The following is a 26,675-nucleotide window of genomic DNA, read 5'->3' as shown; positions in this document are numbered from 1 at the left end:
CTGAGAAAAAGAGGGAGAAACAACTACAGGATCACGAGGGCAGAATTCGAGAGATAAGTGATTCGATAAGACGAAACAACATTAGAATAATTGGGATCCCAGAAGAAGAAGAAAGAGAGAGAGGGGCAGAAGGTATATTGGAGCAAATAATAGCAGAGAACTTCCCTAATGTGAGGAAGGAAACAGGCATCAAAATCCAGGAGGCACAGAGAACCCCTCTCAAAATCAATAAAAATAGGTCAACACCCCGACATCTAATAGTAAAACTTACGAGTCTCAGAGACAAAGAGAAAATCCTGAAAGCAGCTCGGGAGAAGAGATATGTAACCTACAATGGTAAAAATATTAGATTGGCAACAGACCTATCCACAGAGACCTGGCAGGCCAGAAAGGACTGGCAAGATATCTTCAGAGCACTACACGAGAAAAATATGCAGCCAAGAATACTATATCCAGCTAGGCTGTCATTGAAAATAGAAGGAGAGATAAAAAGCTTCCAGAACAAACAAAAACTAAAGGAATTTACAAACATGAAACCAGCCCTCCAAGAAATATTGAAAGGGGTCCTCTAAGCAAAGAGAGAGACTAAAAGCAGCAAAGATCAGAAAGGAACACAGACAACATACAGTAACAGTCACCTTACAGGCAATAAAATGGCACTAAATTCATACCTTTCCATAGTTACCCTGAACGTAAATGGGCTCAATGTCCCAATCAAAAGATACAAGCTATCAGATTGGATTAAAAAACAAGACCCATCCATACGCTGTCTGCAAGAGACTCATTTTAGACCCAAAGACACCCCCAGATTGAAAGTGAGGGGGTGGAAAACCATTTACCATGCTAATGGACACCAAAAGAAAGCTGGGGTGGCAATCCTTATATCAGACAAACTAGATTTTAAAACAAAGACTGTAATAAGAGATGAGGAAGGACACTATATCCTACTTAAAGGGTCTATCCAACAAGAAGATCTAACAATTGTAAATATCTATGCCCCGAACATGGGAGCAGCCAATTATATAAGGCAATTAATAACAAAAGCAAAGAAACACATTGACAACAATACAATAATAGTGGGGGACTTTAACACCCCCCTGACTGAAATGGACAGATCATCTAAGCAAAAGATCAACAAGGAAATAAAGACTTTCAATGACACACTGGACCAAATGGATTTCACAGACATATTCAGAACATTCCATCCCAAAGCAATGGAATACACATTCTTCTCTAGTGCCCATGGAACATTCTCCAGAATTGATCACATCCTAGGTCACAAGTCAGGTCTCAACCGGTACCAAAAGATTGGGATCATTCCCTGCATATTTTCAGACCACAATGCTTAGAAACTAGAACTCAACCACAAGAGGAAAGTCGGAAAGAACTCAAATACATGGAGGCTAAAGAGCATCCTACTAAAGAATGAATGGGTCAACCAGGAAATTAAAGAAGAATTAAAAAAATTCATGGACACCAATTAAAATGAAAACACAACCGTCCAAAATCTTTGGGATACAGCAAAGGCAGTCCTGAGAGGAAAGTATATAGCAATACAGGCCTTTCTCAAGAAACAAGAAAGGTCTCAAATACACAATCTAACCCTACACCTAAAGGAGCTGGAGAAAGAACAGCAAAGAAAGCTTACTAAACCCAGCAGGAGAAGAGAAATAATAAAGATCAGAGCAGAAATCAATGAAATAGAAACCAAAAGAACAGTAGAACAGATCAACGAAACTAGGAGCTGGTTCTTTGAAAGAATTAACAAGATTGATAAACCCCTGGCCAGACTGATCAAAAAGAAAAGAGAAATGACCCAAATCAACAAAATCATGAATGAAAGAGGAGAGATCACAACCAACACCAAAGAAATACAAACAATTATAAGAACATATTATGAGCAACTCTATGCCAGCAAATTAGATAACCTGGAAGAAATGGGTGCATTCCTAGAGATGTATCAACTACCAAAACTGAACCAGGAAGAAATAGAAAACCTGAACAGACCTATAACCACTGAGGAAATTGAAGCAGTCATCAAAAATCTCCCAACCAACAAAAGCCCAGGGCCAGATGGCTTCCCAGGGGAATTCTATCAGACATTTAAAGAAGAAATAATACCTATTCTCCTGAAACTGTTCCAAAAAATAGAAATGGAAGGAAAACTTCCAAATTCATTTTATGAGGCCACCATTACCTTGATCCCAAAACCAGACAAAGATCCCATCAAAAAGGAGAATTACAGACCAATATCCTTGATGAACATGGATGCAAAAATTCTCACCAAAATCCTAGCCAACAGGATCCAACAGTACATTAAAAGGATTATTCACCACGACCAAGTGGGATTTATCCCTGGGCTGCAAGGCTGGTTCAACATCCGCAAATCAATCAACGTGATACAATACATTAACAAAAGAAAGAACAAGAATCATATGATCCTCTCAATAGATGCAGAAAAAGCATTTGACAAAGTACAGCATCCTTTCTTGATCAAAACTCTTCAGAGTATAGGGATAGAGGGTACATACCTCAATATCATAAAAGCCATCTACGAAAAACATACAGCGAATATCATTCTCAATGGGGAAAAGCTGAGAGCTTTTCCCCTAAGGTCAGGAACGCGGCAGGGATGTCCACTATCACCACTGCTCTTCAACATAGTATTAGAAGTCCTAGCCACAGCAATCAGACAACAAAAAGAAATCAAAGGCATCCAAATCGGCAAAGAGGAAGTCAAACTCTCACTCTTTGCAGATGATAGGATACTTTATGTGGAAAACCCAAAAGACTCCACCTCAAAACTGCTAGAACTCATACAGGAATTCAGTCAAGTAGCAGGCTATAAAATCAATGCACAGAAATCAGTGGCATTCCTATACACCAACAACAAGACAGAAGAGAGACAAATCAAGGAGTCGATCCCATTCACAATTGCACCCAAAACCATAAGATACCTAGGAATAAATCTAACCAAAGAGGCAAAGGATCTGTACTCAGAAAACTATAAAATACTCAGGAAAGAAATTGAAGAAGACACAAAGAAATGGAAAAACGTTCCATGCTCATGGATTGGAAGAACCAACATTGTGAAGATGTCAATGCTACCTAGAGCAATCTACACATTCAATGCAATCCCCATCAAAATACCATCCACTTTTTTCAAAGAAATGGAACAAATAATCCTAAAATTTGTATGGAACCAGAAGAGACCCCGAATAGCCAGAGGAATCTTGAAAAAGAAAAGCAAAGCTGGCGGCATCACAATTCCGGACTTCCAGCTCTATTACAAAGCTGTCATCATCAAGACAGTATGGTACTGGCACAAAAACAGACACATAGATCAGTGGAACAGAATCGAGAGCCCAGAAATGGACCCTCAACTCTATGGTCAACTTATCTTTGACAAAGCAGGAAAGAATGTCCAGTGGAAAAAAGACAGTCTCTTCAACAAATGGTGTTGGGAAAATTGGACAGCCACATGCAGAAGAATGAAACTGGACCATTTCCTTACACCACACACAAAAATAGACTCAAAATGGTTGAAAGACCTAAACGTGAGACAGGAGTCCATCCAAATCCTAAAGGAGAATACAGGTAGCAACCTCTTCGACCTCAGCTGCAGCAACTTCTTCCTAGAAACATCACCAAAGGCACGGGAAGCCAGGGCAAAAATGAACTATTGGGATTTCATCAAGAGAAAAAGCTTTTGCACAGCCAAAGAAACAGTCCACAAAACCAAAAGACAACCGACAGAATGGGAGAAAATATTTGCAAATGACATATCAGATAAAGGGCTAGTATCCAAAGTCTATAAAGAACTTATCAAACTCAACACCCAAAGAACAAATAATCCAATCAAGAAATGGGCAGAAGACATGAATAGACATTTTTCCAAAGAAGACATCCAAATGGCCAACAGGCACATGAAAAAGTGCTCAACATCGCTCGGCATCAGGGAAATCCAAATCAAAACCTCTATGAGATACCACCTCACACCCGTCAGAATGGCTAAAATTAACAAGTCAGGGAACGACAGATGTTGGCGGGGATGTGGAGAAAGGGGAACCCTCCTACACTGTTGGTGGGAATGCAAGCTGGTGCAACCCCTCTGGAAAACAGTATGGAGGTTCCTCAAACAGTTGAAATTAGAGCTACCGTTCGATCCAGCAATTGCACTACTGGGTATTTACCCCAAAGATACAAATGTAGGGACCCGAAGGGGTACATGCACCCCAATGTTTATAGCAGCAATGTCCACAATAGCCAAACTGTGGAAAGAGCCAAGATGTCCATCAACAGATGAATGGATAAAGAAGTGGTATATATACCCAATGGAATATGATGCAGCCATGAAAAGGAATGAGATCTTGCCATTTGCAACGACGTGGATGGAACTGGAGGGTGTTATGCTGAGTGAAATAAGTCAATCAGAGAAAGACATGTATCATATGACCTCACTGATATGAGGAATTCTTAATCACAGGACCAAACTGAGGGTTGCTGGAGTGGTAGCGGGGTGGGAGGGATGGGGTGGCTGGGTGATGGACATTGGGGAAGATATGTGCTACGGTGAGCGCTGTGAATTGTGTAAGACTGTTGAATCACAGATCTGTACTTCTGAAACAAATAACGGAACATATGTTAAGAAAAAAGAAAAAGAAGAAGATAGCAGGAGAGGAAGAATGAAGGGGAGTAAGTCAGAGGGGGAGACGAACCAGGAGAGATGATGGAGTCTGAAAAACAAACTGAGGTTTCTGAAGGGGAGGCGGGTGGGGGGATGGGTTAGCCTGGTGATGGGTATTGAGGAGGGCACGTTCTGCATGGAGCACTGGGTGTTATGAACAAACAATGAATCATGGAACTGTACACCAAAACAAATTATGTAATATATGGTGATTAACATAACAATAAAAAAATTAAAAAAAATATTAGGTCTTCCTACCCAGGAACTTGGGCTGTCTTCACATTTATTTAAGTCTTCTTTAATTTCTTTCAACAGTGCATTGTAGTTTTCAGTGCATACCCCTTGAACCTTTTTGGCTAAATTTTTTCTTCAGTATTATATCCTCTGCTCTGTCCATTCTACTATTAAGCCATTCAGCTAGTTTTTTATATGTCATTGTATTTTTAAGTTTATAAATTGTTTATAATTTCTGTGTCTTTGCTAAGATTTCCTATTTTTCATTTGAAGACAATTTTAATTTGTTGTTTAAACATTTTTTATGGTGTCTGCTTTGAAATCTTTGTTAGGTAATTCCAATCTCTGATTCATCTCTGTGTTTCTGTCAGTTGATTGTTTTTACTCATTCAAATTGTAGTTTTCTTCAAAACAAACAAGGAAAGGGAAAAATTAAGAGACAGAGAGAGAGAGAAATCAAGAAACAGAGTCTTAATTATAGAGAACAAATTTATGTTACCAGAGGGGAGGTGGGGAGGAGAATGAATGAAATAGGTGATGAGGATTAAAGAGTGCACTTGTTGTGAAGAGCACTGAGTAATGTATAGAATTACTGAATCACTATATTGTACACCTGATAGTAATATAGCATTGTATGTTAACTAATTGGAATTAAAACAAAACCTTTTAAAAAAGAATATAGAAAAAGAATTAAAGACCTGGCTCCTTTAAAATATAATAATCTAATCATCAAAACAAAATCTGATCATGACAAAAAAACTGAAAGAAAAGCCACAAACTGGAAAAACATACTTGTAATACACATGAGAGATAAGGGATCCCTATGTAGGATAGACAAAAAAATTGGTCAATTAATATGTAAAATGGATTTTTCCATAGAAAATTGGGGGAAAAGACCAAATATATACCTCACTAAAGAATAATTCATCACTTAAAACATGGACATATGTAAATCTCATTAGGAACCAAGGAAATGGAAATTAAAGCCAAAGCTGCATACCACTTCACACCTATGGAATTAGCTAATTCATATCTGTGGAATTAGTGAATGTAAACATCTGAAAATATTAAGTTTAATAATGAGAACTTTCAGACACTGTTGCTGGGAGTCTGAATTGGTATCATCACTTCAGAAAACAATTTGGCATTATGTAATAAATTTTAAGATGTGACCATGCCCCAGAAATTCTACGTCCAGGCATATATCCAGAGTATCTAAGGTTCACAGTAGCACTGTTTCACTAGCAAAAAAGAAAAAAAAAAGCTGTAAACATCCCAAGTGTCTGGTAGCAGAATTGATAAGTAAATTGTGATCTCTTTATATAATGTAATATTTTCTGTAAATAAATAAATCAGAACCCCCCCAAAATTGTGGTTTTCTTGGATCTTTGTGTGACAGATAATTTTCTATTTTATCCTGTTCATTTTGTCAATTATGTTGGGAGACAGATCCTATTTAAATCTTTCATTACATCAAGCAGTGAGCCTATTTCAGTTTAGCAGACAGGTAGTGGCTGGAATTTAGTACAAATATTTGAGGGCACAAGCACAGTCAATTAGTAATTATAACAAAACTTGAAATGGCACTTAACACACTTTGAGCCAATGCATACTGTTGAGCCTAAATCCATTATCAGCATATGGATAATTCTGACTTAGTAAATGGAAGGAAGTTGGTACAGAAGCATGGAGTCATGGAAGGATGGGACATACAGAAAGAATATATATTATCCTACCAGGGGTCTTATTAATTTTGCCTTCTACTAACATGCGTCTGCATTATAAACATAGAACTTGGCTCCATGTCTAGATATTATAGATTGATCATTTATTTCTATCACCACCAGGATAGAATGCCTAAAAAGATCTGCTAAGCAGACATCAAGTTCAAGGCACTGTCTTTCTTTCTCCTTCCCATGGGCTGTGCTATAATCAGATCCTTTCTCAGTGCTTATGGATGTCCTCATTCTGAATCAATGTGGCTGAGCCCTAGAGTTTTTTCTAGTCATTTATGAAAGGACTTAAATTCTGTGTTTCATTCAAAGAAGAAGGATTTTTTTTACATACTTGGTTCCTTGTTAGTGAAAATGTATCTCCTCTGTAGCTTGTTTCTCCTGTCTTTGTAGAACTAGAAGCAATGCCTGAGTAGTCAAAGTTTCCTATGGGTCTAAGGCCTTGTGTGTGCAGTTCTTTCCTTATCATAATGCAACAATTAACAGCACAGTAATTACTCAGATCTGGATTTACATTCTTGCTCTATTGTATACTAGTAGTTTGATTTTGGGAAAATTGGTTGCCTCATCCATAAAATTGGGTTTGTAATAGCAAATCATTAAAATCCTAGAAACTGGAAGTGCAACTACTAGAAAACTATGTATTTAGAAAACTCCAAATAAAACATTCTCACCTGAAGTGGCAGAGGGTCACTGCTGCTTTTGAAGTTACAGTCAAAAATGATGGCAGCCAGTACTTTACGCGATCCGTAGTCATACTTAATGTACGTCTCAAGCTCCATTTCTGAAGCAAACCCTCGAACTGTAGAGAGGATAAATTGTTCACTATAATGGGAATATCTGATAATTCCTCCTGAGGGGAGATACATGGATAAAAGCTTATCCCAATATTGTAAACTTAAAAACACTGTTTTTCAAATATTGGTATCACAACTACTTAATGGATATTGGGGGTTCAAAACAATTTTAGGCATAAAACTTTACTCCAATTTTAAATAACAATCATTATAAAATATACATAAAGACAAGTCATTAGTCATAAGGGAAATGCAAATCAAAATCACAATGAGATACCAATTCACATCCACTGAGATAGTCATAATCAAAAAGAGAGATGATAACAAGTGCTTGTGAGAATACGGAAAAACTGGAACCTTCATACAATGCTGATCAGAGTATAAAATAGTAAAACAACTTTAGATAGCAACTTTTGGTAGCCCCTCAAAAAGTTAAACATAGTTACAACATGACATATTCATTCCACTCTTAGGTATATACCCAAAAGAAATGAAAACATATGTCTACATAAAACTTAGAGATGAATGTTCATAGCAATTGGTTTATAACAGCCAAAAGGTGGAAACAACCCAAATGTCCATCAACTGATGAAGGATATACCAAGTGAATGCAGGAAATCCATACAATGGGCTATTACCTGACTATGAAAAGGAATGAAGTATTGATACAAACTACAACATAGATGAACCTTGAAAACATGCTAAGTGAAAAAAGCCAGTCACAAAAGACCACATCTTCCATGCATATAAAATTTAAACGACAGGTTTATATATAAGCCATCTACATAAAAGATAGGCAAATCTATAGAGACAGATAGTAGTTTAGTGTTTTCCTAATCTTGGTGGGACTGGAAATTATAGAGTCATGGCTAAAGGTTACAGGGTTTATTTTTGGTGATGAAAATGCCCTAAAATTGATTGTGGTAATGGATACACAACTCTGTGAATATACTAAAAGCCACTGAATTGTATGCTTTAAATGGGTGAATATATGGTATGTGCCTTAGATCTCAAAAAGCTGTTTTATAGTTTTTTACAGTTTTTTTTTTCAAGCAGGCCCAATATGGGGCTTGAACTCACAACCCTGAGAGCAAGAGTCACAGGCTCTACCAACTGAGCCAGGCAGGGGCCCACAAAAAGCTGTCTCAAAACAAGATAAATCAGGAGGTAGAGATCACTTCAAACTGTACTTTTAAGAAAACCAACACATCTGATGGCTCAATAGCTGTATAGAGATAACAGAGGAAGGAGTCAGTGAAGACAGATTAGTAGACATTACCTAATCTGAACAAGAGAGGGAAAAAATGGGAAAAAAACTCAAATAGATCCTTAATGACTTACGGGACAATACAACTTTGAGAAATAATGGTTAAAAACTCCTCAATTTGGTGAAAGATAGAAACTTACAGATTCAAAATGCTCAGTAAACCCCTAACAGAATAAACCAAAGGAAATCCACACTAGGACATAACATAATCATAATTTTGACAAGGACAGAAAATATCTTGAAAGCAGCTAGAGAGAAATGATGCAATACCTATAAAGAAAACAAGGATTCTTTTCAAAACGAGATTCTTTTCAAACACCAAGGAGGTCAGAAGAAACTGACAAATAGTCTTTAAATGTAGAGAAGACTGTCAACCCAAAATTTTACACCAAATGAAAATAATCGACAGGAATGAAGATGAATTAAAGACATTCTTAGATGAAGGAAAACAAAGAGAACTCATTGCCAGTAGACCTGCTCTAAAAAATTGTTAAAGTTCTTCAGAGAGAAGGAAAATTTCTCTTTCTACAGTTGCATCATTATTATATAAGAAAGCAACTGATTTCTGTGCATTGATTTTTGTATCCTGCCACATTACTGAATTGCTGGATGAGTTCCAGTAATTTGGGGGTGGAGCCTTTTGGGTTTTCCACATAAAGTATCAACTGTAGAAAGAGAAATTAGAGAAATGATTCCACTTACAATAGCACCAAAAACCATAAGATACCTCGGAATGAACCTAACCAAAGAGGTAAAGGATCTATAGGAACTACAGAACACTCATGAAAGAAATTGAAGAAGACACAAAAAGATGGAAAAATATTCCATGCTCATGGGTCGGAAGAATAAACATTGTTAAAATGTCTATGCTACCCAGAGCAATCTATACCTTCAATGCCATCCCAATCAAAATTCCAATGATATTTTTCAAAGTGCTGGAACAAACAATTCTAAAATTTGTATGGAATCAGAAAAGACCCCAAATTGCCAAGAAAATGTTGAAAAAGGAAAACAAAGCTGGGGGCATCATGTTGCCCGATTTCAAGCTATATTACAAAGCAGTGATCACCAAGACAGCAGGGTACTGGCACAAAAACAGACATATAGACCCATGGAACAGAACAGAGAGCCCAGATATGGACCCTCAACTCTATGGTCAACTAATCTTCGACAAAGCAGGAAAAAATATCCAATGGAAATAGTCTCTTCAATAAATGGTGCTGGGAAAATTGGACAGCTACATACAGAAGAATGAAACTGAACCATTTTCTTACACCACACATAAAGATACACTCAAAATGGATGAAAGACCTCAATGTGAGACAGGAATCCATCAAAATCCTAGAGGAGAACATAGGTGGTAACCTCTTTGACATTGGCCACAGCAACTTCTTTCAAGACATGTCTCTAAAGGCAAGGGAAGCAAAAACAAAAATGAACTTTTGGGACTTCATCAAGATAAAAAGCTTCTGCACAGCAAAGGAAACAGTCAACAAAACTAAGAGGCAACCCATGGAATGGGAGAAGATATTTGCAAATGACACTACATATAAAGGGCTGGTATCCAAGACCTAGAAAGAACTTCTCAAACTCAACACCCAAAAAACCAATAATCAAGTCAAAAAATGGGCAGAAGACATGAACAGACACGTCTCAAAAGAGGACATACAAATGGCTAACAGACACATGAAAAAATGTTCAACATCACTAGCCATCAGGGAAATTTAAATCAAAACCACATTGAGATACCACCTTACACCAATTAGAATGGCAAAAATTAACAAGACAGGAAACAACAAGTGTTGGCAAGGATGTGGAGAAAAGGGAACCCTCTTACACTGTTGGTGGGAATGCAAGTTGGTACAGCCACTTTGGAAAACAGTATGGAGGTTCCTCAAGACATTAAAAATAGAACTACCCTATGACCCAGCAATTGCACTACTGGGTATTTACCCCAAAGACACAGATGTAATGAAAAGAAGGGGCACATGCATCCCAATGTTCATAGCAGCAATGTCCACAAAAGTCAAACTGTGCAAAGAGCCAAGATGCCCATCGACAGATGAATGGATAAAGAAGATGTGGTTCATATATACAATGGAATATTACTCAGCCATCAGAAAGGATGAATACCGACCATTTGCACTGATATGGCTGGAACTGGAGGGGATTATGCTAAGTGAAATAAGTCAAGCAGAGAAAGACAATTATCACATGGTTTCACTCATATGTGGGACATAAGGAATAGCACGGAGGACTACAGGGGAAGGGAGGGAAAACTGAAGGGGGAGAAATCAGAGAGGGTGTCAAACCATGAGAGACTATGGACTCTGGGAAACAAACTGAGGGTTGCAGAGGGAAAGGGGTTGAGGGATGGGGTGGCGGGGTGATGGGTATTAAGGAGGGCACGTGTTGTAATGAGCACTGGGTGTTATATGCAACTGATGAATCACTGAACATCACATCAAAAACTAATGATGTACTATATGGTGGCTAAAAAAAAAGAATGAAGTTACAAGCCAGAGCTATGGTAAATATCTGAATAGTTTTCTTAAGTTCTTTAAAATATGTGCATAAATTATAACACTTTCTGGCATAGTTTTCAACTTATGTAGATGTGAAAATAAAGTAGTAAAATGTTCTAAGTTGATTGTAAAAAATTATGCATGCATATTTTAACCCCAAGAGCAAACAATAATAAATATTATATATCAGGAGTCCAATTTTTCATTTTTTTCTTTCATGAATGGTATCTAAGAATTCTTCAACTCTTTATAAAGTTACAAAGATTTTCTTCTATGTTCTCTCCTAAATGTTTTATCATTTTACTTTTAGATCCATGATCCATTTTGATGTATTTTTTTCTGCCTAAGATGTGATGTTTCATTGTTTTGGCTACTGACGTCCAATTGTTTAGCACTATTTTTTGAAAAGCTTATCCTTCCACTATTGTAAATAATATTTTGGCATATTTGTATAGTTCTATCTCTCTATTCTCCACAGGTATAATTTGTTTTATTGCACTTTGCAGATACTGTGTTTTTTAAAAATTGAAGGTTTTTGGCAAGCCTGAGTCAAGTAAGTCTACTGATAACATTTTTCCAACAGCACTTGCTCATTTCATCTATATGCCACATTTTGGTAATTCTTGCAATATTTCAAACCTTTTCCTCATTATTATATTTGTATGGTGCTATGTGATCAGTGATTATGACTCGCTGAAAGCTCAGATGATGGTTAGCATTTTTTAGCAATAAAGTATTTTTAGGTATGAATTGCTAAATATGAAATTAAGGTATGAATTGCTTTTTTAGACATAATGCTACTGCATACTTAACAGACTACAGTATAGTGTAAACATAACTTTTATATGCACTGGGAAACGAAAAAGTTCATCTGACTAGCTTTACTGTGATATTTGTTTTACTGCAGTGGTCTGAAACTGAACCTGCAATATCTCCCTGTGGTATGCCTGTATTGTTTCTCTGATCTATGTGTCTATCCCTCTACCAATACCACACTGTCTTAAGAGTTACATTGCAAGTTTAAAAATTGGGAAATTAAAATTTAAAATTGTGACTCCTTTAATTTTGTTCTTTTTTAAAACACTGCTTTACTTCCATTGAAAAGCATTGTAAGTGTTACAGAAAACCTTAATTTCTAACCTTTTACATTGATGTTCAGATACCTCTTCACATTCTCAGTGATCTGTACCACATCAATGTCAGAAGGCACATAAATCAATTCCTACTCTTCAGGATTTTTGATGAAAGAAGGCAAACTATTGATGGGCTGAGAAGTATAATTGTAAGGTCCAACAACCTTTATAGCTATATGTGTTTGGAATAGCAAAATCATCACCGGAAACACCAGTGCTGTTAAGACTTCCAATGTTAAAGTAAAGAACTGCCTCCTCTAGAAGAGAAACAAAAAGATGGTGTTAATTAATTTAAGGACATACATTCAATGCAAATGGGTAGTTCTATGATGTTAAACTTCTGCATTTTTACTCTGGAACAGCTAAGTGCTTCCCAGACTGTCTTGTTCCACCTTTTTACCCACCCCTCCCAACTTTCTTATAGGTCATACTATTCTACTGATTAACTCAGTTTTATACATTTGGAAGAGCTACCTACAGGTCTGGAATTGACTTTTTCAAAAGTATGTACACACACACACACACACACACACACACACACACACACACATAAAACCCTGAACTGCAACAAATGGCCATTTATGAACATTTTACATGTATGCCTTTACTCACCTTTAAGGTAAAATTTTTCCAGGGGAGCACTGCAAATTGGTTGAATGTCAACAAATCCATTCTCTAGGGGTAGAGGAAACGTTTTATAATATTACGTTACCTAATAATGTGAACATCAAATAACAGAATTACTTCTTTCTCCTAATTTTCTTCTTAATCAGCCTCAAATATCGATAGCGAGAATGATTACATATTTTAAATAAAGAAAATCATATTGTTTCCATTTTTATATTAGTTTACCTAATATCTAATGAGGTTCTAATATGTTTAACATATAAGTAAGATGTGGTTCCATTTCTCCAAATGGTTATATGCCTATGGGTATGAGGGCTGAATCCCAATTCTTTCACAGAATCATGGTGAGAATGGTTTCACAATGATTTAGCCAAGTAAAACACATATGTATATGCAATAAGGAAAATATCCATGAATACACTTACAATAACTATTTGTAATACAAAAAACCTAAAAACAACCCAAAAGTCAACAATGTAATGGAAACTGCAGTGTATTCATACAACAGAATATTGAAAATCAATGATAGGGATGAACTACAATTACACACAGTGTAAATAAACATCCCAATATAGTATTGACCAATGAAAGTCAAGTCCAAGAAAAATATGTTCATTAAGTTCTCATTTAGCTAAAGTTCAAAAGGTAAAACTTCAGCACATAGTGATTAAGAATACATTTACAGGTGGCACCTTGGTGGCTCAATCAGTTGAGCGTCTAACTCTTGGTTTCGGCTCAGGTCATGATCTCAGGATCTTGGGATTGAGCCCTGAATTGGGCCCCATGCTCAGCGGGGAGTCTGCCTGAGATCCTCTCTCTCCCTCTCCCTCTGCCCCTCCCCTCGTTCATTTGCTCTAATAAATAAATCAATCTTAAAATAAAAGAATATATTCATAGGCAGTACACTGGAACAAGGAAAGGATTACCCTAAATATCAGAATACCTGTAGACTGGAGAGAGGCTTCTAAGTGGCTTTAAATCTGGAAATGGGAGGAAGAAAAGATGGCGGAGGAGTAGGGAACCCTATTTCAACTGGTCCCCGGAATTGAGCTAGATATCTACCAGACCTCTCTGAGCACCCACGAAATCAGCCTGAGATGTAAGAAGATCTGGATCTCTACAAACAGAACATCACGGGTGGTTGGTTTCGAGGTAAGAAACAGGGAGCCATGATTCTGCGGGCAGATATTGAGGATAAATGGCAGCAGGAGGGAGCCTGGCCCTGGAGATCCTACACTGTCGGTGAACAACAGCCTCGCTCGCTGGGGATGGGGCACAGACTCGCAGACCAGTAGCGGCCGGGAAAGGACTTTAGGGCAGCCCCTGGGGCAGAAACATGGAGCAGTGGGGTCACACGTGGGAACTGGGAGCGGCTGGCGGTTTTAGAAGCACAAAGGGCAGAGACATGCTCCAACCTGGAGGCAGGACTGGGAGCGCCGCATAGGGGCGCACAACCCAGGACTCTGCAGTTTATAGCAGCACGGACAGAAACCGAGACAGTGTGGCCTGGAGAGCTCACTGAAGAACAGACTGCGATCTCTCTGCTCTGAGGCAGAGGTTGGAAATGGTCTCTTCTGCTCTCTCGGAAGAGACGCGGAAAGCCACCAGGGAAAGCCTCCAGAGAACAAAAGCCCCTAAAACTGATTCCCACTGAGCCCATCCTCCGCCACAGGGGGGGCATGGCAACTCCACCCAAACAGGGTTGCCTGAGTAACAGCACGGCAGGCCACCCCCCAGAAGACAGGCTGGGAAAACAAGAGCCCAGCAACCCTAAGGTCCCTAGAAAACAGGTGCATCTTGCTTGGGTCTGGTCAATAATTTGGACTCTATACATTCCCTCAACCACCCATCAATGGAATGACTAGGAGAAGTAGCCCCCAAAATAGAAAAGACTCAGAGATTATGACTTATGCCACAGATTTACAAATGGATGCAGATATAACCAAGATGTCGGAGATGGAATTCAGGCTAGCAATTGTGAAGACAATGGCTAGAATGGAGAAATCAATTAATGGCAACACAGAGTCTCTAAGGGCAGAAATGAAAGCTGAATTGGCAGAACTTAAAAATGCTATCAGTGAGATCCAATCTAAACTAGATAATCTAACAGCTAGGGTAAGTGAGGCAGAAGAACGAATAAGTGACCTGGAAAACAATTTAATAGATAAAAAGGGAAAAGAGGAGGCCAGGGAAAAACAACTCAGAATCCATAAAAATAGAATCAGAGAAATAAGTGACACCATGAAGCATTCCAATGTCAGAATAATTGGAATCCCAGAGGGAGTGGAGCAAGAGAGAGGACTAGAAGATGTATTTGATCAAATCGTAGCTGAGAACTTCCCTAATCTGGGGAATGAAACAAACATTCATGTCCTAGAGGCAGAGAGGACCCAAGATCAAGGAAAACAGGCCAACACCCCAGCATGTAATAGTAAAACTCACAAATCTTAGAACCAAGGAAATCTTAAGGGCAGTTAGGGGGAAGAGATTCTTTATGTACAGAGGGAGGAACATCAGAATAATGTCAGACCTATCCACAGAGAGCTGGCAAGCCAGAAAGGCCTGGCAAGACATATTCAGGGTACTAAACGAGAAGACCATGCAGCCAAGAATACTTTATCCAGTGAAGCTGTCATTTAGAATGGATGGAGAGATGCAGAGCTTCCAAGACCGGCAGAAACTGAAAGAAAACGTGACCATGAAGCTGGCCCTGCAAGAAATATTAAGGGGGGTTCTATAAAAGGAGAAAGACCCCAAGAGTGATATACAACAGAAATTTACAGGAACAATCTATAAAAACAACGTCTTCACAGGCAACATGATGACAATTCATATCTTTCAATAATCACTCTCAACGTGAACAGCCTAAATGCTCCCATAAAACAGCACAGGGTGGCAGATTGGATAAAAAGACAGGACCCAACCATATGCTGTCTACAAGAGACTCATTTTGAACCTAAAGATACATCCAGACTGAAAGTGAAGGGATGGAGATCCATCTTCCATGCCAGCAGACCTCAAAAGAAAGCTGGGGTAGCAATTCTTATATCAGACAAATTAGATTTTAAACTAAAGTCTGTAGTTAGAGATGCAGAAGAACACTATATCATTCTTAAAGGGTCTATCCAACAAGAAGATGTAACAATTGTAAATATCTATGCCCCCAACATGGGAGCAGCCATCTACATAAGCCAACTGTTAACCAAAATAAAGAGTCATATTGATAACAATATGTTAATTGTAGGAGACCTCAATACTCCACTCTCAGCAATGGACAGATCATTTAAGCAGAAAATCAACAAGGAAACAAGAGCTTTGAATGATACACTTCACCAGATGGACCTCATAGATATTTACAGAACATTCCACCGTAAAGCAACAGAATACTCATTCTTCTCGAGCGCTCATGGAACTTTCTCCAGAATAGACCACATACTGGGTCACAAATCAGGTCTCAACTGATACCAAAAGATTGAGATTATTCCCTGCATATTCTCAGACCACAATGCTTTAAAACTGGAACCCAGCATGCCTAGGTGGCTCAGTTGGTTAAGCGACTGCCTTTGGCTTGGGCCATGATCCTGGAGTCCTGCGATTGAGTCCCGCATCGGGCTCCCTGCTCAGCAGGGAGTCTGCTTCTCCCTCTGACCCTCCCCCCCTCATGTGCTCTCTCTCTCTCAAATAAATAAATAAATAAATCTTTAAAAAAAAAACTGGAATTCAATCGTAAGAAAAAATTTGGCAGAAATTCAAACACTTGGAAGCTAAAGACCACTCTGCTCAAGAATGTTTGGGTCAACCAGGAAATAAAAGATGAACTTAAACAATCCATGGAAATCAATGAGAAAGAGAACACATCCGTCCAAAACCTATGGGATACTGCAAAGGTGGTCCTAAGGGGGCAATACATAGCCAGCCAAGCCTCACTCAAAAAAATAGAAAAAAATGAATTCACCAACTAACTCTACACCTTAAAGAACTAGAGCAAAAGCAACAAACGATGCCAAAGCCACGCATTAGAAGAGAAATAATTAAGATTAGAGCAAAGATCAATGAATTAGAAACCAGAAACACAGCAGATCAGATCAACGAAACTAGAAGTTGGTTCTTTGAGAGGATTAATAAGATCAATAAACCACTGGCCAGACTTATCCAAAAGAAAAGAGAAAAGGACCCAAATTAATAAAACTATGAATGAAAGGGGAGAGATCACAGCTAACACCAAGGAAATAGAAACAATTATTAGAAATTATTATCAACAATTATATGCCAATAAACTGAGCAATATGGATGAAATGGAGGCCTTCCTGGGAACCTATTAGCTGCCAAGACTGAAACAGGAAAAAATTGACAACCTGAATAGGCCAATAACCAGTAATGAGATTGAAGCAGTGATCAAAACCCCCCTCAAAAAACAAGAGTCCAGGGCCTGATGGATTCCCTGGGGAATTCTACCAACCATTCAAACAAGAAATAATACTTATTCCACTGAAGCTGTTTCAAAAAATAGAAACAGAAGGAAAACTTCCAAACTCATTCTATGAGGCCAGCATTACCTTAATCCCCAAACCAGGCAAAGACCCCATCAAAAAGGAGAATTCCAGACCGATATCCATGATGAATATGGATTCCAAAATCCTCATCAAAATCCTAGGTAATAGGATCCAACAATACATTAAAAGGATCATGACCAAGTGGGATTTATTCCCGGGATGCAAGGGGTGGTTCAACATTCGCAAATCAATCAATGTGATAGAACACATTAATAAGAGGAGGGAGAAGAACCACATAGTCCTCTCAATTGATGCAGAAAAAGCATTTGACAAAATACAGTATCTTTCCTGATTAAAACTCTTCAGAGTATAGGGATAGAGGGAACATTCCTCAATTTCATAAAATCCATCTACGAAAAACCCACAGCGAATATCATCCTCAATGGGGAAAAGCTGAGAGCCTTTCCCTTAAGATCAGGAACATGTCAAGGATGCCCACTCTTGCCACTATTGTTCAACATAGTACTAGAAGTCCTAGCAATAGCAATCAGACAACAAAAAGAAATAAAAGGTATTCAAATTGGCAAAGAAGAAGTCAAACTCTCTCTTTTTGCAGATGACATGATACTTTATGGGGAAAACCCAAAAGACTCCACCCCCAAATTACTAGAACTCATACAGCAATTCTGTAATGTGGCAGGATACAAAATCAATGCACAGAAATCAGTTGCTTTCTTATACACTAACAACGCAACCATAGAAAGAGAAATTAGAGAAATGATTCCATTTACAATAGCACCAAAAACCATAAGATACCTCGGAACAAACCTAACCAAAGAGGTGAAGGATCTGTACTCTAGGAACTACAGAACACTCATGAACGAAATTGAAGAAGACACAAAAAGATGGAAAAATATTCCATGCTCATGGATCGGAAGAATAAACATTGTTAAAATGTCTGTGCTGTCCAGAGCAATCTATACCTTCAATGTCATCCCGATCAAAATTCCAATGACATTTTTCAAAGTGCTGGAACAAACTCTGGACTGGCTAACTGGTGAAGGGCTTTGCCTGACAAAGCCAGTCTGTAAAGACTGGAAGATGTACCTACTTCTTGAAGTGCCAGACACAGACACAAGACCACAAGGATTATGAATAATCAAGGAAACATGACACCACCAAAGGAAAAAAAATCTCCAATGACTAACCCTAAAAAAAGGAGGTGTACGAAGTGTCTGACAAAGAATTCAAAATTACGCTGTTAAAGAAATTCAGTGAACCACAAGAAACACACATATACAACTAAATAAAATTAGGAAAATAATACATGAACAAAATGAGAAGTTACATAAAAAAGTAAAAACCCACTACCCCACATCCCACCTCCAAAATCCCAGAGTTGAAGAATATAATGACTGAACTCAAGAATTCAATAGTAAACTTCAACAGCAGACTGAATCAAAAAGAAGGAAGAGTTAGTGTAGAAGAAGTCAGGTCACTGGACTGTCAGAACAGAGAAGGCCCAAGATGACAGTGTAGGAAGATTCTGAATTCACCTCCTTCCACAGACATACCAATCTATAGCTATATATGGATAATTTCTCTCCGAAAAAACCCTGGAAACTAGATGAACTGCTTTTCACAACAGGATGAAAGGACCACATTGAAAGGGGTAAAAGAGGCAGAGATAAGGACTCACAAAAAAAACCTCCACTCTGGCATGGCAATATACACTGGGGAAGGATCTCACCAGACAGGCTCTTCTCTCAGAGGAACAAGGGCTTTGTACCCCATGTTGGGCACCCTGGCCTCTGGGATCTGCACTGAAGAGATGAGCTCTCAGGATGTCTGGCTTGGAAAACCAAGGGACTGACATCCAGGGGTCCCAAAGTGCTGTAAGAAACAGATTCCCTCTGGAGGGCTTGTATATGGTCTCACTGGCCCTGAGACCCAGTGAAAGAATAGCAGTATGAAAAATACCTCGACTACATATGGAGATTCATTTGTATATCAAGGGGCATCAGCTGGAGGGGCAGGGGAGAGTTGAGATGCACCCCAGAGATAGAGGCATTGGCAGATGCCATTGCTGCACTCTCCACATAGCCTGCTAACACAGGCAGGTGAGCTTGGACACAGCACTCCCAACCACCCTGCTGGGACAGGTGCGCATGAGCAGTCACGGCACTTGCCGAGGCCAGATAGTACAAGCAAGTGCAGCACTCCTCCATTCCATGGGTGGTGCAGGCAAGCACAAACGGTCACACAGTTCTCTTGCTCCCTAGCTAAAGTCTGCAAGCAGGGCAGCTGCAACATTCCCTTGCCCTCTGGCTGGGGCTGGTGAGTGTGAACAGTTATGGTATTGTTCCACTCCCAACTTAAAGCCAGCAGGCATACAAAGACAAGGCACTCTTCTGTTGCACTACTGAAGCCCATGGGCTCATGTAGCCAACACATTTTCCTGCTGCCTTTCTGAAGCCAACAAGCATGTCCTACCCCAGATGATCTCCAGCTGCCATGCTAAAGTCAGCTGGAGCATGAAATCCACACAGGAGACATCCCTCAGTTGACAAGCCCTGGTGGCCAAAAGGGCTGGTGTTCCATGCGACTGTAACAAGAGGAAAGACAGTTCCTGGCAGACCACCAATGCCAGGGCACTGCACAGACAGCAGACTGAAACACAACTTCAGTTTTCCTGTGAAACAGCCCTATTTACTTAGACTGGAGTTTCAACCTGAGGGACAGACTTCAGGTTTCATACACTTAGAGGCTAAGTAGGTGGTCCCAGGGAATGTAAGCAGGGAGACCACCATTCTTGTGCACTCACTTGTCCTTGCCAGAGCTCAATGAGATCTCCCAGAAAGAAGCTTATACACTCATTTGGAAACTCAATTTTTACAACGGTGGCTCAGGGGATCCTCCAGATCTCCTGGTCTGAAGGCCAGCAGGGATTATTATTGTGGCCCCACAGAATTGTACATTTTTGTATACTTTAAAAGTTGTTACCTGGCATGGCTTCCAATTAGCCTGAAAGTAGGTGCTAAATGAGATTTCTTCTCTTGGATCATAGACAGGTCCTGGCACACCCTCATCAAGGGCATATAAAGAATAAATCAGGTGGTTTAGACAATCACAAACATTTAAGAGATCTAGGTCAAAGTTGAAGGATGAGGATCATTACCTAAACAAGGCCACTCCTTCAGTAGCTGTTTTGCCTAATACATAGATACAAACACAGAGAGCCAAGGAAAACGAGGAAACAGAGATATATGTTCCAAACAGAACAATACAAGACAAAATGTCAGAAAAAAACCTTAATGATAGTACATAAGTAATCTACCTGATAAATAATTCAAATATTCATAAATATGCTCACCAAACTCAGGAGAAGAATGGATGAATGCAGCGAGAACTTGGCAACAAAGAGAAAGAAAACATAAGTATCAAATTGAAGTCAAAGAGCTTAAGAATATAATAATGAAAAATACACTAGAAGGGTTCAACAATAGACTAAATAAAGTAGAAGAATGGATCAGCAAGCTGGAAGATAAAGCAATGGAACTCACCCAGACAGAAAAGCGAAAGTAAAAAAGAATTTAAATAATGAAGGTAACTTAAGGAACTAGGACAACATCAAGCTGAATAACATTCACATTATTGGAGTCCAAGGAGAAGAGAGAGAGAAAAGGGAAGAAAACTTACTTGAAGAAATAACTGCTGAATATTTCTCTAACCTAGGGAAGGAAACAGACATCCAGGTGCAGAAAGCCTGGAGAGTTCCAAAGAAGATAAACACAAAGAAAGCCACACCAAGAAACATGATAATTAAAATGCCAAAAGTTAAATAGAGAATCTTAAAAGCAGCAAGAGAAAAACAAATTGTTACATAGAAAGGAATCCCATAGAAGTAACAACAAATTTCTACACAGAAACTTTGCAAGCCAGATGGGACTGGCATGACATATTCAAAGTGCTTAAGAGAAGAAAACACACAACCAAGAATACTCTATCTAACAAGGCTGTCATTCGTATTTGAGGGAGAGATGAAAAGTTTTCAAAACAAACAAATGATAAAGAGGTTCATCACTACTAAACCAGCTTTTCAAGAAATATTAAAAGGACTTCAAAGCTGAAAAGAAATGGCAATAATTAATTAGAAAACATACAAAAGTAAAAATTTCACTGGAAAAGGTAATTATAAAGTTAGTGGACGCATCACTTATAAAGCTATTAAGAAGTTTAAAAGGCAAATGTAGTAAAATTAATGAAAACTACAAGAGTTAGGGATACATATATAAAAAGATATAAAGAGTAACAAAAACATAAAATGAGAAAAGAGTAAAAAATGTAGAGTTTTGGAATGTGTTCAAATTTAAGTTGCTACCAAATTAAAATAGATTGTTATACAGAGGATGACAATGTGATCCATTAACCACAAAACCTTAGAGTAAGAAAATGAAAAAGGAATCTAAACACTAAAGAAAGTCATTGAACTATAAGAGATAAAGAAAAGAAGAAAGGAACAGAGAGAAACCCAGAAAACAATTAACAAAATGGCAACAAGTACATACCTATCAAGAATTACTTTAAAATACATGGACAAAATTCTTCAATCAAAAGTCACAGAATGGCTGACTGGATTAAAAACAATGAGACACACCTATATAACGGTTAATGAGGTGAAGTTTAGCTCTACCAGATGTTAAAACATATTATAAAGTCTCTATACTTAAAAATGGGTGGTAGGGGCACCTGGGTAGCTCAGTTGGTTAAGCATCTGATGCTGGATCTCAGCTCAGGTCTTGATCTCAAGGTCGTGAGGTGAAGCCCTGCGCTGGGCTCCATACTGTGTGTGGAGCCTACTTAAAAAAAAAAAAAGTGGTACTCGTACATTAATTGAAAGCCAGGCAAATGGAACAAAATAGAAAGTCCGGAAATAAACCAAAGTACATACAGAAATTCAGGATATGCGTAGGTAACATTGAATTCACTGGGCAAAAGGTGTATTTTTAAAAAAATGTTGCTGGAACAAATGAATAGTCATTTGGAAAAAGATAAAATGTGGGAGTGGGAAAAGTCTCCATGAATCAAAATCCACTAGCAATACAAGTTTCATAAAATAATATATATAAAAAAAGTAAGTGTTGTGTGGTAAATATTAACATGAACAAAGTCAAAAGACCAATGACAAACTGAGAAAACTAGCAACTTATATTGTTGGCAAATGGCTAATCTCTCTAAAATATAGAGTTCTTCAAATGGAAGGGGGAAATAAGCACCACAAAAATAGAAACAAAAAATAGTGTGGTATTGGTGAAGAGACAGAAACATAGATCAACGACACAGAATAGGGTCCAGAAATACAGTCCCAATTACAGTCCTATTACAGGACTGTAATTATAATTAATACACAATTACAGTCACAGTCCTATTTTCCACAAATTACCAAGGGAATTCGACGGGTAAAGAAAAGAGTTTTCAAAAAACGATGCTGGGACAACTGGATATGTGTATGGAAAAAAAACGAGCACTGACCTTACCTCATACCATACATAAAAAGGAACCCAAAATATATCACAGATCTAAATTAAAAGTCTAAAAATATAAAGATTTCAAAAGAAAACAGGAGAAAACCCTCATCACCTGGTATGTGAAGATTTCTTATTTAGGACACAAAAAAATTAATAAACTGGGAATAAGTAATATAAAAAAACTTTTACTCTTCAAAAGACACTGCTAAGAAAACCAAAAGGCAAGCCAGAAAAAGAAAATATTCACAATACATGTTATCTGATAAAGATCTTCTATCTAGAATAAAGAAGCCATATGAAATTAGAGAGACATAAAACAGATCAGTACTCTAGGTATGGATGTGACATAGGGGTATAAGGGGAAAGAGCCAGGCACAAAACGTACATCCCACATGACTGCATTCATGTGAAATACCCAGAACAGGCAAAATCCTATCAAGGGTTAGGGTGTGCAGGATAAGTGGTGGGTGAAAACAAAGGGGCAGGAGGATATTCTCTGTTGTGATACAAATGGTCTGTGTCTTCACAGAGGTATATATTTTTCAGAATGGATCAAACTGTCACTCAAAACCTGGGCATTCCATTTTATGTAAATTATACTTCAAGTGAAAAATTTTAAAAATCATTATAGCTCCTATATACTGAACACAGAGGCTAAAAAACAATTTTTAGCTTTAAGAATGTGACAAGATATCTTCGACAGCCCTGTAGTGGGGATAGTGTCATTTTCCTTTGTGTCTCAAACAACATGGAGCCTACTGCATTGCGCATTATTTATTTAAAGACCACAATCCTGAAAACCTCAATTCATACAAGACTAACCTCATTCAAAATGGCATGGCAGGTGTTTTGTTTATATGGCAATGGCGTAACATCAACTTACAATTCAGACAGCCTTCTATCTGTGCAATTATACCATTCTTGAACTTTTCATTAGAAGGTAGGGCTTCACATCAGGGTAAATATTATCCCTCATTGGTTGATAAAAGACACTCAATAGGTGTCTGCTACATTAACAATAAAGGAGTTTATGCCGATCAAAGTCTTAAAAGAGAAAAACAAAACAAAACCAGAAACAAAGTTCCTAAAGCAAAACCAGAGCAAAACAAAGATTCATACAGAAAGATGATCATTCACCAGAACATTGGAAATAGGAAGATAAAATGTAAACAGAATGATGCTATAAATAATGGCAATCCCTTCAGTGAAATCCTATTCATCTGTTTCAAAGAGGAAGATAAAAATGTACTTTCATGGGAGGATAATATATCATGAGGGTGGAAAAGATGCAAAACATTCTATGTGATATACTTTTTTGTAAAAATATACATATATAAGTTAGTTTATGTAGAGAGAAGAAAAATGGTAGAATATACTCTAGTGTGTTGACAGTATTTGTCTCTCAAGAGTGAAATAGAGGAGATTTACACATTCTACAGTTTGTTATGCCTGTAAGACTTGAATTCTATACAAGGCAATCGTACCGTTTTTCTAATTGCTTCTTCAGATGTTAGGGGTTATAAATCTGTGAAGAACTACCTGTTGTACTGACTGACCCAAAAACTTTTTTCTCTTGCTCTTATAGTGGGTAATATTTTGAAATATTAACTAAACGTTTGCACCTCAATACAATCTTAGTGTCCCATCCCCCATTCAATCTTTTTTTTTTTTGGTATCAAAGAAGAGAGAGGAACACCTAAGCCTAAAAGGACAAAGTCTAGTTCTTTCCATTCGTCCTTTCTAGGATAACACAAATGATTTGAAATTATGCACAAACAGGAAAAGCAAACCTTCTTAATATGCTGTCACCCCACCTTCTTCACTATCTCTGAAACAGATCTGGGAGAATCTTCGGGCAGAAGAGGTCTGACTCCACAAGAGCCAGGCCAGAAACCAGTTCATCTACAATAATCTGGCCTTAGATACTAAATGCACTGCCACTCCTGTCCATCCCAAACTTGGATGCAACACTGAGGTGGGAGGGAAAGGAGGAGGAAGTTGAAGGGACATGAACCGGGTGTGTCTAAAAAACTTTAGGGCAACCTATTGATGTGTGGGCTCTCAAAAAACAATTAAATGGAGTTACTGAAAATTAAGCCATTACATTGCTTACAGTCGTAAATTCTTAGAATGAGACTTATACTCACTACAATTTATTTCCTCTTCTGAAAAGCACTGAGCTGTTCTGAATGAAACACAGCAGCTTTCTTCTCCTTAAACAGAGGTTATCTTTCCTTTTAAATCTTCTGCCTACTTTACATAAAATGAGGGGCCAAGATGGCTTGAATGTTCCTCTGGGCTGGACTAATACTATACATATGGCTCTCCCTGGTTCTAGGTCCTGACCACCCTTTTCTCTGGGCATCTGCTTTAGAAAACCTTTAATTAAACATCCCTTCTCTGTTTAAAACATATATAACTCTTTTTACAAGCCTCTTTTCTGTTTTACAACCTCAAACTCTCTTTCTGAAGGGCTTGGGAGCCATCCTTTGAAATGTAATCCTCAAGGAAGATAGCACCCCTATTCCCAGTCTCTGTGGGAGGGTAGGAGCTAGCTTCTAACAGGCACCAACAGCAAACACACATGGCCTAATCACAGAGAACCACAGAGCAAACTTCAGGAAGTTACTCAATGTGTTCTCCTGGTCAACCTCCCCTCTACAGTCCTCCAGCACATTCCCACTGTCTCACTCAGCCCTCAAACACCCTCCCATCCCTTGTCTGAGCAGAACTGAGCTCAGACTGAGTTCTGGCCTGTGTTCCCAGTTCCTAGAGCTGTGCATAAAGTCTTCCTTGCCTGTTTAACGTAGTTCAGTGCAATTTCCGCTTTGGCAGAGGAGAACAAAGACACTTGAGCTTCCTGCAACACTTAACTTCCATACCCCTTCCTCTATTTCTTGAACGTTTACTACCTCCTGTCAGTTGAAATATTCTAATGGGTACAAATAGTATCCAGCTTCTTTTACAGGAGGATACTGAGGCTTAGTGAAATCAAGCAATTTACATTAGGTCATTGCGATAATCTGAATGTCTGTGTCCTCCTCTTCTCCCCAGATTCGTATGTTGAAATCCTAACCCCAGTGTGATGGTATCACCATGAGGGACACGCAGCATGTGACGAGCTCATGAGGATGGAGCCCTGATGAATGGGATTAGTGCCCTTATGACACAGCCCCCAGGGAGCTCCCTTGCTCCCTCCACCATGTGAAGGACATGTTGAGAAGATGCCTGTCTGTGAATCAGAAATCAGGCTCTCACCACACACTGAATCTGCATGGAGCTTTGACGGAAGACTTCCCAGCCTCCAGAACTGTGAGAAATACATTGGTTGTTTTAAGTCACCCAGCCTACAGTATTCTGTTAGGGCAGCCCCAGCTGACTGGGACAGTCACACAGCAAATAAATTCTGGACTCCGCAGGCCTAGACCCACAACACGTGCCTCCAGAGCCCTGGCTTTCAAATACTTGGTACAGCCCAAATAAAATTTTGTTGAATTTGTTCTCGTTAGCTTCTGTGTGTGTTTCGGGGTCCAGAGAAGTGTCTTTTACTTCCTGTGTTTGTTTTGGTGTTTTTGAGGGGGAGGGCACTTTCTCCTCCCTGGGAAGTCCTGGATGCATTCCCCAGAGCAGGGGGACCCGGAGAGAAAAAGG

General features: G+C 38.6%; 1 protein-coding gene across 1 annotated transcript in view; it reads right to left on the bottom strand.

The window, feature by feature from the left end:
• LOC141371669 (phospholipid-transporting ATPase ABCA3-like) overlaps positions 1–19,724 on the bottom strand; it is a 90,273-nt gene extending 70,549 nt beyond the window's left edge. Inside the window, 5 exon segments of the mRNA XM_073887987.1 lie at positions 7,329–7,456; positions 12,384–12,426; positions 12,580–12,633; positions 12,989–13,051; positions 19,551–19,724. Coding sequence (XP_073744088.1) covers positions 7,329–7,456; positions 12,384–12,426; positions 12,580–12,633; positions 12,989–13,051; positions 19,551–19,724 — 462 coding nt within the window.
• Between the last annotated feature and the right edge of the window lie 6,951 nt (positions 19,725–26,675).

This window comes from Callorhinus ursinus, unplaced genomic scaffold, assembly GCF_003265705.2.
Source record: "Callorhinus ursinus isolate GAN/ISIS: 27379988/994484 unplaced genomic scaffold, GSC_fseal_2.0 scaffold85, whole genome shotgun sequence".
In the NCBI taxonomy this organism is placed as follows: domain Eukaryota; kingdom Metazoa; phylum Chordata; class Mammalia; order Carnivora; family Otariidae; genus Callorhinus; species Callorhinus ursinus.
Note: the sequence above shows the minus strand (reverse complement) of the source record. Positions and strands in the feature narration are given on the sequence as shown.